At 51.9% G+C, this 12,169-nt stretch overlaps 6 protein-coding genes across 6 annotated transcripts; 3 read left to right on the forward strand and 3 right to left on the reverse strand.

Moving 5' to 3' along the window:
- Nucleotides 1–57: 57 nt before the first annotated feature.
- Nucleotides 58–2,186, forward strand: EV422DRAFT_11150 (uncharacterized protein). The gene is made up of 6 exons (XM_053064601.1): nt 58–270; nt 353–540; nt 762–1,009; nt 1,086–1,230; nt 1,305–1,484; nt 1,554–2,186. The coding sequence occupies exons 1-6, from the start codon at nt 165–167 to the stop codon at nt 2,133–2,135; spliced, it is 1,449 nt and encodes a 482-aa protein (XP_052930049.1). The 5' UTR covers nt 58–164; the 3' UTR covers nt 2,136–2,186.
- Nucleotides 2,187–3,887: 1,701 nt separating this feature from the next.
- EV422DRAFT_502556 (uncharacterized protein) lies at nt 3,888–4,714 on the forward strand (the record flags this gene model as incomplete). Its single annotated transcript, XM_053068275.1, has 2 exons — nt 3,888–4,254; nt 4,335–4,714. 2 exons carry the CDS (start codon nt 3,888–3,890, stop codon nt 4,712–4,714), a joined length of 747 nt encoding a protein of 248 aa, XP_052930050.1.
- A 90-nt stretch (nt 4,715–4,804) lies between these two features.
- EV422DRAFT_491197 (uncharacterized protein) lies at nt 4,805–6,324 on the reverse strand (the record flags this gene model as incomplete). Its single annotated transcript, XM_053067511.1, has 8 exons — nt 4,805–5,150; nt 5,220–5,289; nt 5,355–5,400; nt 5,473–5,557; nt 5,612–5,700; nt 5,768–5,844; nt 5,909–6,010; nt 6,072–6,324. 8 exons carry the CDS (start codon nt 6,322–6,324, stop codon nt 4,805–4,807), a joined length of 1,068 nt encoding a protein of 355 aa, XP_052930051.1.
- A 165-nt stretch (nt 6,325–6,489) lies between these two features.
- On the reverse strand, nt 6,490–9,862 carry EV422DRAFT_511488 (TIP-1 family-domain-containing protein). Its single transcript, XM_053069012.1, has 12 exons — nt 9,670–9,862; nt 9,373–9,611; nt 9,059–9,307; nt 8,851–8,985; nt 8,657–8,780; nt 8,473–8,586; nt 8,177–8,414; nt 7,973–8,107; nt 7,653–7,900; nt 7,348–7,586; nt 6,945–7,283; nt 6,490–6,866 (listed from the first exon to the last, which is right to left on the reverse strand). The coding sequence occupies exons 1-12, from the start codon at nt 9,790–9,792 to the stop codon at nt 6,593–6,595; spliced, it is 2,457 nt and encodes an 818-aa protein (XP_052930052.1). The 5' UTR covers nt 9,793–9,862; the 3' UTR covers nt 6,490–6,592.
- A 189-nt stretch (nt 9,863–10,051) lies between these two features.
- Nucleotides 10,052–11,099, forward strand: EV422DRAFT_502558 (Alpha/Beta hydrolase protein; the record flags this gene model as incomplete). Its single annotated transcript, XM_053068276.1, has 2 exons — nt 10,052–10,087; nt 10,128–11,099. 2 exons carry the CDS (start codon nt 10,052–10,054, stop codon nt 11,097–11,099), a joined length of 1,008 nt encoding a protein of 335 aa, XP_052930053.1.
- Nucleotides 11,100–11,442: 343 nt separating this feature from the next.
- EV422DRAFT_562865 (putative autophagy-related protein 12) lies at nt 11,443–12,049 on the reverse strand (the record flags this gene model as incomplete). Its single annotated transcript, XM_053072000.1, has 4 exons — nt 11,443–11,502; nt 11,591–11,653; nt 11,731–11,867; nt 11,956–12,049. The coding sequence occupies 4 exons, from the start codon at nt 12,047–12,049 to the stop codon at nt 11,443–11,445; spliced, it is 354 nt and encodes a 117-aa protein (XP_052930054.1).
- Between the last annotated feature and the right edge of the window lie 120 nt (nt 12,050–12,169).

Genomic DNA, 12,169 nt, shown 5'->3' on the forward strand with positions numbered 1-12,169 from the left:
TTGTAATTGTGCATCCTGGCCTGCCCGCAGCAGGTCCGCTTGGTTTTTCCTCTTGCCTCTGCCCTATATAAAGGACTGCCAGCGCTATTCCGCACAGGAGTGTCTCAGCGCTCTGAAAGTCCTTGCTTCACCCGGCTGTTCAACGTCGCAATCAAGAGGTCAATATGCCATATACAGTCGCAATTGTAGGAGGCGGGCTGGTCGGCTCTCTTTCAGCCGTCTTCTGTGCCAAGCGGGGTTGGAAGGTTGACGTATATGAGGCACGCGAAGGTAACTAGGAAGCCACTTTCGGCTCATGATCCTGGCCACAGTGGCAATCCGTTCTAATATCTCGAGCTCTTTGAAAACGCAGACCCACGCGCGCAACATCTCGAGGGGGGAAGATCTATCAATTTGGCTCTGAGCGTAAGAGGAATCAGCGCCATGACTGCGGCGGGAGTGGAAAAGAAGATCCTGGACAACATGATTCCTATGCGTGGGAGGATGATCCACTCCAGAGAAGGTGCTTTGCAATCGCAGAATTATGGGTCTTTTGGAGAGGTTAGTAGGATTGGTACAGAATAGCAAACGACCTGCGATTAGGTGGTCTGCGCTGGGACTCCAGTGCCTAAGCTTTCGAACCTAGTGGATATGGGATTCTGCCGGGGATATCTTGGAGATCTAGCTGTGGTCGCCGAACGGGGAGACGTGCGCCGATGTGTAGCATTTCGTGGCCCCTGGCACAGTCATTGATGGGGTATCTCTCCTTTCTACGTCATTAGTGCATCAACTCGATCGATCGCAACTTGATGAACGAGCACCTACTGTCATCTGCGGACGGTTTCCCTAACGTCAAGATTCACTTCAATCACAAGCTGGATCGCTGCGATTTCGATGGCAAAAAGCTGACCTTCATGAAAGCTGCCGCTGATGGGAGTAAGCCAAAAGAGATAACCGTTGAAGCCGATTTGGTGATCGGCGCAGATGGAGCATACTCCAGAGTGAGGAATCAGCTGATGCGGAAAGAGAGGTGGGCGCTTTTCACACTGCGTCGTTGGCATGGCCTTCCGTCACAAAGGTCGTACTCACATTTTTGCGTCTCACAGGGTTGATTTCTCGCAAGAGTACATTGACAACGCGTATCTCGAACTGACGATCCCGCCGACCTCATCTGGCGATTTTGCCATGGACGCAAATCACCTGCATATCTGGCCACGGCAAACCTTTATGTTGATTGCGCTGCCGAATACCGTAAGTTGCATGACACCGCAAAGTTCTGTTGGGACGGCCGAACACAACTGACCAACGAACCGCGCTGGATTCAGGACAAATCATTCACAGTCACGCTGTTTATGCCGTGGGAGATGTTTGCCGCTGTGAAGACCGAAGCTGATGTGCTGGAACTGTTTGAGAAGCACTTTGCGGACTCTGTGCCGCTTATCGGGAAGGAAGCATTGTTGAAAGACTTCTTCGAACACAAGCCCGAAAGCCTGATACAAGTCAAGGTACCGTCCGGCTTCCGAAGTTGACCATACATCATTGCCAGAAAGCTTGACGAGACTTTAATTCTACAGTGTCGCCCATATCACTACAAAGATCGCGCCGTCATCCTCGGCGACGCTGCACACGCGATGGTTCCCTTCTACGGCCAGGGGATGAATTGCGGTATGGAAGACTGTCTCGTCCTCGACGAGCTAATCACCGAACATCTCGGGCGTCCGTCGAGCCCATCGTCGCGTTCGCCATCGACAACGCAAATGAGCCACGTCCTCGCGCAGTACACCCTGCAACGCAACCGGGACGTCGAAGCCATGTGCGACCTGGCGATGTACAACTACGTCGAGATGCGCGACTCGGTCACGAAAAAGGAGTATCTGTACAGGAAGAAAATCGAAGGTTGGCTGCACAAGCTTATGCCGGAGCGGATCATCCCGCTATATACCATGGTTTCCTTCTCGAGGATACCGTACGCGGAGGCGATGAGGAGATGGCAGCAACAAACGAGATGGTTCAACTTGGGAAGGAAGGTGGTGGAAGTGGCTGGGTGGGGTTTGATCGCGAGCCTAGCCTTCTACGTCGGCAAACGATGGAGGGTCACCAGGGGGATGCTGCAGGCTGGAGTCGCAAGGGCGGCACGGAATATCAATGCCCCGTAGGAGGGCGTTTCTCTGCAACCCTCGTTGCCTTCACTAGCCCCCGCCTATTGATATATATCAACTTCGTTTAGGTGCCACCCTTACGTAGTCAAGATCTATCCTTAACGTCCCCATTTACTGTAACTGCTCTCAAAATACATGATTCTTTTTTGGGAAGTGACGGGCGGACGACTGGTGCTGGAAAGACACGCCGGACTACCTGTTGGGGTGTTTGTACAGTTCAGCCGGGGGTTTTTGATTGCCGTGGTAGCTGTGTGTCAAAACTCTCGCCTCAGTGCTGTGGTAATGAAGCTGCAATGGGTGATTGGAGGGTCTCTGTCATGCGATTAGGGTTGGGGATTAGGGTTATCACCGGGTTAGGGTTGTGAGGTTGGGATTAGGGTTGATAGCCCTAACCGGGATTAGGGTTGGGGATTAGGGTTATCACTGGGTTAGGGTTGTGAGGTTGGGGATTAGGGTTGATAGCCCTAACTGGGATTAGGGTTGGGGATCAGGGTTATCACCGGGTGAGGGTTGTGAGGTTGGGGATTAGGGTTGATAGCCCTAACCAGGATTAGGGTTGGGGATTAGGGTTATCACCAGGTTAGGGTTGTGAGGTTGGGGATTAGGGTTGATAGCCCTAACCGGGATTAGGGTTGGGGATTAGGGTTATCGCCAGGTTAGGGTTGTGAGGTCGGGGATTAGGGTTGATAGCTGGAACCTTCCCCCACAAGGCCAAGAACCATGTACCCGTTGCAACTCCGCACTTGACGCGTTTGCTTCAAATTCAAATTCAGGCACCCACCTCACAGCGCTCAGTGCTCACACTCTAGAGAAATTCGTATATGAAGCAAGTACGAAGTCCCGTCGTCCGATCTCCGCTTTCTGGGCTTCTTATGACCTGTTCGCGTTTCGCGTTTCTTTATGTCAGCCTCTCTGCGCCTTTCTTGCAAACGGCAGTCCTCGCACCCCGACCGCCCCTGATGCTCTCCTGCCATGGGACTCGAGATTCTGAGTCGAGAACAGCTCGGCCCCCTGTCACCACCCTGCATACCCCGTGAACTCTCCTATATATATAGCTCTCCTGTCGCACTCCTGTCGCACTCCTTTCACTTTACTTTCACCCTCCTGTCCATCAACTTGACTGAAGGCTTGAATATCCTTGGAAGCTAGGGCAAACTATTTTCACGCTTGCTCTTCCAGGTTTGGAGGGTGGTCAGCGAGTACACTACTGACGGTTGAGCTGCCGGGCCTATATGGATCAGACTATTTTTTGTAGTCTGACGGGACCATTATTTTGCCAAGAAACTCCGGGCTCGTTCCAGGTCGGCCTACATCTACAGCATCTCGTGCTCGCTCGGTTGTCCGAAGTGAACGAAACGACCGCTTTCGTGCAGTGAAAGGGAGTTAGCAACCTTAGTCCGACCGCAGCGTACCTCTCTTCGAAGTTCCATACAGGCATCCGAGCCACTGTGGTTTGCCATGGGTTTTCCGCGACCTCGGAATACTCATAATCGTCTTGGCCTGGAAACCCTCTGTGGTGTGCTACACTCCACTACTCCAGTCGGTCGGGTTAAATTAATTGACCTGTTCATCGCTTAAAAGATGTTTGACTTCCATATCAGAGTTTTCATGAAGCGCTCTTTTCCTCTTATACTTTCCGTTCCATCGCATTCGTTGCGCGTATATCAAAGATCTTTCTGAGGCTCTAACACGCCAGTTCTGCGAAGGCCTCGAATAGACCAACGTTCGAAGTTTTTGGCTCCGAGTGGCATGTTCCTCTGGGTGGTTCACGATCGCGTTCCAGAATGCGTGCAAAGTCACCCAGACGAGACAGTCGCGGAGCTCTTCAACAAAGTTCGGGATACATATAGTCAACTCCGATCGGGCACCGTTTGGCCGCCTGGCTTGGTCTTGCAGTTCCCACGTGGGAAAGGATGCTGTGCTGGGTGGATTGTTGGCGTGAACCAGCTTGGAGCATATTTTGGAACGGCAGTCAACGAAGCAACGAGAGTGGGGACTCTTGTAGACCTAGCCTTTGGAGATGGGTGGTGTGGGACAGTGAACCCGGGGTATGAGGATTTCGTAGAAGTGCAGATCCGATCAGAAGCTGAAGCTAGGCCTGGGGACGATATGGAAGGTAGGTGAAGTATGAGAGCACGTTGTACCGAGTTTGGACGTGCACCTAAGCTTTTCCCAGGAGTTATCGATCAAGAACAGATGCGGATGACGGATGTTCTTTCAAGCATGAGCGGATTGCAAATCACATGAAATGCTCCTGCAGCGCTGTTACAAGCCACGACACCGGACCGCACGGGGGGCAACTGGTCATGGTAGCTAAGAGCTATGGGATTCGCTCCATAACCCCTGCGTCAAAAACTCCACTGGCTGACGACGTTCGAAGCGGATCCAGTGCTGGAGTTCAAATACTCCTGTACTCCCCGCGGAACATGGGCAGCAACGCCGGCACGCCAGTGGGGTTGGATCGAAATCCCAAACGAAACAGTTGGGAACTATTCCGACTCTTGCGTATCGCAAGGAGCGGCATCAAGCGACAGGAGCAGAAGACCTTCCTGTTCATGGATCGTTATCCTCTATAGATCTAAATAGATGCAGTTCTATCGATCTACTTAAAATCGGTCGTACGCCATCCAGTCATTCCATGCCAACCTAATATTGCGTGCGGTGTTTCAGTTTCCCCATCTCGTTATTCGCCCCCGTAATCTACAACCGACATGGAATGATAAATACAAGCATTGCCATAGTTGCCAGGAGCATCGTACATGGTCCACTCTTACCCATCTGATGAAATCACCGAGTTCTTGAGGAAGGAACCGGAAGAGAGGAGCTGCGTTTGTATAGAGGGGTAGATATATCTCACTGTTCTGGGCCTTCTTCAAAGCGTCAATAATAGCATCAACAACTTCTTGTGGGTGCAGGACGGGGGTAAGCCATGGGATGCCATGGTTCTCGTCCACGCCCGCAAACATCCCCGTAGCGACGAGGCCTGGGTAGACGTTTGTCATTCGGAGATTTCTGGTGAATAGACAATCCCGGCGGTTAAACAAAAAAGACACCATCCTTGCGCATTCACTCGCTACATACGTTCCCGATAGCTCTTGGCGTAACACTTCCAGAAATCCATTGAGCGCAGATTTGGAGGCACAATAGGCCGCTGCATTTTCATGTTGCAGTATGTGAGTTCGGTGTCATGCTCAACATGGCGGCAGAAAGTCCTACCTGCACCACTTGCTCCGGAATGACCAACTACCGATGACATGGTGACCTAGTACAAAAAGCGCAACCTTAGCTACCGGCTCCGACTTTGAACGTCATCCGCTCTTCGCTCTCGAGTTACCAGATGCCCCTTGTTCTGCGCAAGCATGTGCGGCAAAAACGCTTTCGTCACCCAGACCTGCCCTAGAAAGTTCACACTCATCGTCCTTTGGAGGCTTCAGATGATGGCTATCAAGCAGACCGAGCGGAATGTTGCTAACCTCTCAATCAAAGCGTCATCCGTATCGATCAGATGTGTTCCGCTGTTCACAATCCCCGCATTGTTGATCAGGACTGTCGGATACCCTATCTGGAATACAAACTCAAGATTGAGAGCCCGCATATGAATACTATGAATTGACAGACATGTATCCTACCTCCCTGCCGATTGTGAGGGCCAACTCCTTCACCGCGTATTTGTCCGATATATCGCATTGGTAAGAACATATTCTTTCTGAAAGTCCTTACAGTTTAGTTCCACTTCGTGCCGACTATCGTGTTCCATTGTTGGAACACACCATCAGTGTTCTCAACAGGGTTCCGATCCAAGAGAACGACTTTCTTTGGTCGAAACGTGGTGGCGATATCTTGAGCAAGTAACTTCCCCATACCATGAGAACCTTTCAAGAAAAGAGTTAACCTCCGGCCAACGACTATTGCCCCCTGGCAATTAGAACACACCTCCCGTTATGAGCACTATGCGCGAGGCCCAGTCGTCAATGGGCCGCGCTTGGGAAGTCCGCCAGAAGTGGAGAAAGACAGGAAGGATGGCAAAGACGGTACATATCAAGCAAAGTATCCATGTCGAGACCGGCCGAAGAATGTGGAACACCAAACCCCAGAACAAAGGGGTGGTAGAAGGATTGTTGAAGGCGAATCTATAGATGGGACCAACCAGCGTATCCAGGATAAACTTCGGACGAGAGGCGAGCATTGAAGATCTTGGGATGGCTTTCAACGCTGTACAGTACGCCGAAACTCGGTCGCTCATCAGTCTCCTTTTCCCCTCCGTAAACTGTCCCGTAAACCTCCGTGCCTGCCGTTTTGACGCGTTTTGACGCGGCGTCGGCCGTCGAAATGGGAATTGGGTTCAGTTCGACTCCGATTGAGCACTGTTCAGCAGCCGTTTTACCAGTACCACAGTAGACCGCTATGGTATTCTATTCCAAAATCGTGGACTAATACGGTGTAGTACTGTTCTATCACGCCAGGCTATCGAGCAAGTTCTCGACTTCCACCCTTCTCTCTACCACCTGTTGAACCTTCTTCGTGGACAATCTGTACACACCGACGCTCTCCAAAGCTTCCCGCAAGGCAGTGTCCTGCGCGTCATTGTTGCTATCTTCATCGTCAGACCTCTGGCCGTTGCTGCTTTCCAGAAGCAGCTCGACAATCGTGACGAGAGCAGGCGCTTTCGTGCCGCTGGCGCGGGACGTACGAAGTGGCAACGTCAGCAGCGAGAGACTTTCGGTGGTTCTGGTTTGAGTTGACGAGTTGATGTGTGTGAGTTCCAAGAAGCTATTGACGGTGCGGGACAATGAATCACCCACATACCTCCTCAATAACGCATCTGGCTTCCGTACCCATCTCCCCAAAACACCCTTTGCCAACCCTTTTGACACATCATACGAAACCTTCTTCGCCCCTTGCGCATTGAATCTGCCTCTTAAAATCAACTTGGTGAAGAAGTGCTCATCCAAGCGCGGCCCAATGTCGCGTTGGAGAAGTGATAAGAAGACGGTGACCGGGAGGTGAGAATGGATCGCTGGCAAGAAGCTTGTGAGGGTATCTAGAGCAGTGCAGAACTCCGGTGTAATTTCGTCGAGAAGCGGTGAGGATGAGAACGTGGGCGAATCCGAATCCGAATCGGATGATGATATGACCCAGTTCCGCCTACCGGAAGAGGAGAGATAAGCTCATCGGGACTATGCTTTAAGCGACCATCCAAGTTCCCAACCTTTTGTCATATTGCCACATTGCTTCCGAAAACTCCTGCATGATATCCTGCACCACCAGATCCTGCAACCTGCGGATGGTGGCATCGTACGCAGCAACCACTTCATCGAACAGTGATGCCTGGTCCCCTAACAATTCTGCTGCAGTCGCTTTCAGAGACGGATCAATCTCCAATACATCATCTGCCTCGTTAGTGAGCTTGTTCTGTTTTCTGACTTGTTCCCGAAATTCGATGAAGAACTTCATGCCATACGGTTAGTCAGAGGGTTGACATCGCCGTCTGAGCTTGATCACAGTTCAACTCACTGGCAGGTTCGCCCATTCTCGGAGGTTCGATGAGATGAACTGCAAAGAGCAAATGTACCGGCATAGCATCTGGAGCCGGTTGATCTTGCTCGGCAGCGAGGCGCCAGCGGTATTCACAGGATGAAACGCGCTGACATGACGTTTGATCCCGTCCCGTACCTCCTGCAGGTAATCCTCGAGCAGAGGAAGTTGCAGCTCGTTCAGGAAGGCAAGGCGATGGGAGTAGTCCGGTAACAAGCGGTAGCGATCTATGCATCACCAAAATAAGGTTTTCCTGCGCCAGTGAAGTTTGAAGCCCCATGTCAACCATGAAGACACACCCGTGATGGCTTCCAAGATCTTGATGAATAGTTCAGCCGATTGTGTTGGCTTCGCATCCCCTTCGCCAAAGTAATCCTCAACGAATTCCCATGCCTTGTCAGCTTGAACGGCATCCTCGAAAGTAGCCTTCGCAGCTGGGAGTTCGAAGAAGTGAGACGGGATCAGAGTCGGTCTGCCAACAACATCCCGGCGACCCCACTTACCAGCCATTTCCATTATCAACCACTGCTCGAACCACTCTCGCCTCTCCGTGAACACACTGGCACACCCGTCCCATTTGCCGCTAGGTTTCGTATACAAATGCACTTCGCGCAGCGCCTTGTCAAACGCATAGGTCTCTTTGCTGGCATGCGTGAATAGCCTCGGATTTTCCAATAGCTTTGGGATGTCCAAGCGGAGCTTGTACATCACTGCATCCAAGAGCCCTTCAACGAAGTGATTCTGGTATGGCGATTGTAAGCGCCAAGGAGCGACTCTCTGATGACATAATCATGCATACCTTCGCATCCCAGCCAACATAGCCATATTCCTCCAAAAGGGATTGCACGGGACCGCATAGAAACGGGGAGAAATCTCTAATCATTGCGAGGACTTTCGTGAAGGACCATTCGGGCTATGCTCACGTACAGTGGTGAGTAGCGTAGATCGGATTCCCAAAATGTGAATTTGGCACACAAATTTACCTTGTCCAACCGATTTGTAGGTCGCTCCCCAGTGAAGTGATACTTGTATTGCAAAACCGGTAAGCGGAGGAGGACCTCCATCGCGGGGAGTGAATCAGGCTTGTCCGCTTCGCCGTTAGTTTTCCTGTCGTCCATATGTATAGAGTTAGGCAACCTAAGCTTCAGAGCAATACAAGCTGCACCATTGATCATACGGTGCCTGGAGGAGTAGCATGTCGCCAAAAGCGCTCTTGAAGGCTAACCAGTGTGGGTCAGTCGCCTGCCGTCTGAGGCTCTCCACAGACACGGCCTTGGGCCAGCCGAGCGCCTCCAGTGCATGTTCCAATTTTCTACGTGCAGACCGATCAGCAATCAGCAAATGGAGCATATGCCTCCGTATTGCGTACAGTACCGAATGCATACTTAGAGAGATGTCCTTTCAACAGGTCATACAGTGAAAAGATCACCGTATTAAGGTACTTCAGCATCTCCGGTTGCACGGTGAAACCCAATGCGGGATGTAGAGCATCGTCTTCACTCCGTGCAGCGGTAGTTCCTTCGAATGGTTGATTAGAGTTCAGCCTAGACGCTGATTTATAGATCGCTTGTAACTTGTCGTACGCAGTCAAGGCACGTTTGATGTCTCTTGCTGTGTTGGATTCCACCTCCGAGCTGCGCCAATGTTTCAGTTCCAAAGACTTTGATATGTGTGACACCAGCTTTGTGCGCTGGCATACCTCAAGTCATCGACATCCAACAACAAATCAACATATCGTTTGGCAAGCTTCAGCCTCGAGAGCTTTGTCTGAGCTTCCATAAGAGTCTCCATATGGTGCTCTCCACGCGGAAACGCCTCCACTTTCCGAAGTAGAGTCTTTCGTCGCCCCCGCAACTGTTCTAACCGCGCTTGGGCGGAACGAGTGTCTGAACATACTTGCGAGAGACGAACTGGGCCACTTTTCGAGAGTTGTGATGCCTGTGGAAAGGGGATTGAGGATTTTTAAACAAGCGTTTATTGTGAAGTAAGAACGCACCACTCCGGCCAGCTTGAGCCGCTGGTCCTCCAAGTCGGCTGTGAATTTCGGCAAGTCGGCCAAGGACGAAAGGTCTGCCAAGCGCTCGTTGAGCAGTGCGCTGACTCTGGTGGCCACTGCCATCTTGAAGGACAAGCTCTGTATTCCGAAGAAAGCTAAATTGTCGACCGCAGCCAGACCGCAATTGGGAGATCTTCCCTGCGGTTATGCCCCATGTGTCATTGCGATGTCATGGCCAACGCGTCCCTCGGGCGTCCTGCAGACTCCGACCGACTTCCACAGCCTCATAAACCTCGGCATGTACTGTACTCCCTCCATCCTCGCCCCCGGCCCACATCTACGCAAAACGATAAAGCATGTCTTCCATATATAGGCTACAGCAATGGGTGCAGCGGATACTTACGGCCTCACAAGCAAAGTCATCACACAATATCAGGACGTTGCACGGGGCATATCAGATCCAGGCGGAGTTCGCGCTATCTACCACCGTGCGAAATGACCACCGCTATCATCCCTCCGCTTGGACGGGGAGTGTACAGCATCTCCGTCAAGAACAGCAGCTCCGCCAACGCGCCGACGGCCTTCAATCTGGACGGCCTTCGAATACTGAGATATCCACCTTACCTGCGATCCTGATACTCCACGGGTCTCCAGGAGGCATTGACTCGGCCCAGTGGCATGCGCGAGCCATTTCGACCTTTGCAAGTCCTTCCGCACATCCTTTCGGTCTGTTCGCCCTCTCACGGCCGGGATACCTCTCCTCCGGTCCCGTTTGTGCGTCGTTTGCGGAAGAAGCGGACGTGATCATCAAAACGCTCGACGCTCTAGGCCGGACTGCACCTGTGGCGGTATTGGCAATATCCGGGTCTGGTCCGCTCGCCCTGACACTAGCAGAGAAGTTTCCCGACCGCATCAATGCTGTGTTGATGCTGGACGCTATCACAAAGCGGGTACCATGGTCCCACACGACGCTAGCAGCGTTAGCGATGTTTGGAACAGAATTACCCTCAAATACGTTCGCATACCGCGCCGCGACGAGCGGTAACGTCCGTGACAATGTACAGAAGCTGCTCGGTGAAGAGGCTCTGAAGGAAGTTGAGACGGACAAAACCGTGCGGCACTTTTTCCGAGACTACAGCGCTTGCTATGCATTGGGCTCAGTGCGGCGGCCAGGATTCTTTTCCGACATGAATAGAATAGCCAACATGGACGATGAACCACATTGGACGGGGGTCAAAGCTCCAATATTGTGCATGCACGGCCTGAAGGATGATCTGGTATCAATAGCGCACCCGGAGCACTTGCTGTCAACTGCATCTACACAAGATAATGCCAAGCGGTTGATGCGGTTTCCAGATGAGAAGCACATCCTGCCATTGAAGCAGACTAGCCGGGCGATAACAAAGTTCTTGGAAGAGACCGTATGGTAGTGCTGATACCTGATTCTATATACTAGGCAACCGTATGTACATATGTATACTGTATGCTGTTGCAATAAAACCCATCCTGATACTTGGCCAACATTTCCTTCGAGCGGGTGGAAAGCCAGTGACTTCGTCTCGTCTGATGATGGTGAATCAGGGGCCAAGCGACGCTAACTCCAAAATCCGCTTGTTGCTCCTGCGGTCCTGTGCAGTCCCAAATCCTAACGCTATGACACATCTGGGACCGTCACCAGTGGTCAGATGCCACGGCCAGCTTGTGCCGGCACGGAAAGCCGTTGCAATCGTTTTGCCTTAGAAGAGATGTTCCCCCTCACATGGAGCGCACCTCTTAACCCCAAGCAGCCGTCGTTGAATAGTTCACTATCAGATTTCCTTCCGCCCCGAAGCACTATGAGCAAGCATGCGATTGTAACGGTCAATATCGGTGCAGAAAGTATAAAAAAGCACATCAGAGCGATGACATCCACATATCCTACTTTGTACAAGTTTCCGACGATTTCGTCAGGAGCTGGTGCGAAAGAGCTGTTGACGTACAGGAACTATCCAACCAATGTCAAGATTCTGCCAGATCTGAAGCCATATGAGAAGCAGCCCTCTTACGGGGCATCTCTCTTACCAGAACATCCTGTGGCTTGTAGTTGAGCTCCTTCTTCAAGAAGTTGATAACCGTCTGGAACTTCTGCGACGCGGAGATTTTGAAGAAGGCCTGCTTCAAGATGGGTGCGCTTCCCGTCGCGCGGAACCTAACTACCACTATACCGTGAAAGGCAGACTTCTATTTTAGCCGCCATTTTCAGCTATTCCGCGCAGGAGGGTAATATCTTGTGCGGAGATAGTGTACCTTTCGTTGCAGCCGCACTCGCAGAGCTAGGCCGCCGTGAGGGCGGGCTTGGCAAGGTTGCAGCGACTGGGGTTTCTGGCGCGTTTGCACTCATTGAGAGACTAGGGTGTTGGGTTTGCCGGGTGGAGGGATGGTGAGAGGGAACTACCTCACAAGCTTCCGCTACGATGAAGAGCAGAAGGCTTATGGCGACATGGGGGTCGTTGTGGGGTTC

The sequence above is a fragment of the Fimicolochytrium jonesii genome (genome assembly GCF_025526975.1).
Source record: "Fimicolochytrium jonesii strain JEL569 chromosome Unknown EV422scaffold_1, whole genome shotgun sequence".
Lineage (NCBI taxonomy): Eukaryota > Fungi > Chytridiomycota > Chytridiomycetes > Spizellomycetales > Powellomycetaceae > Fimicolochytrium > Fimicolochytrium jonesii.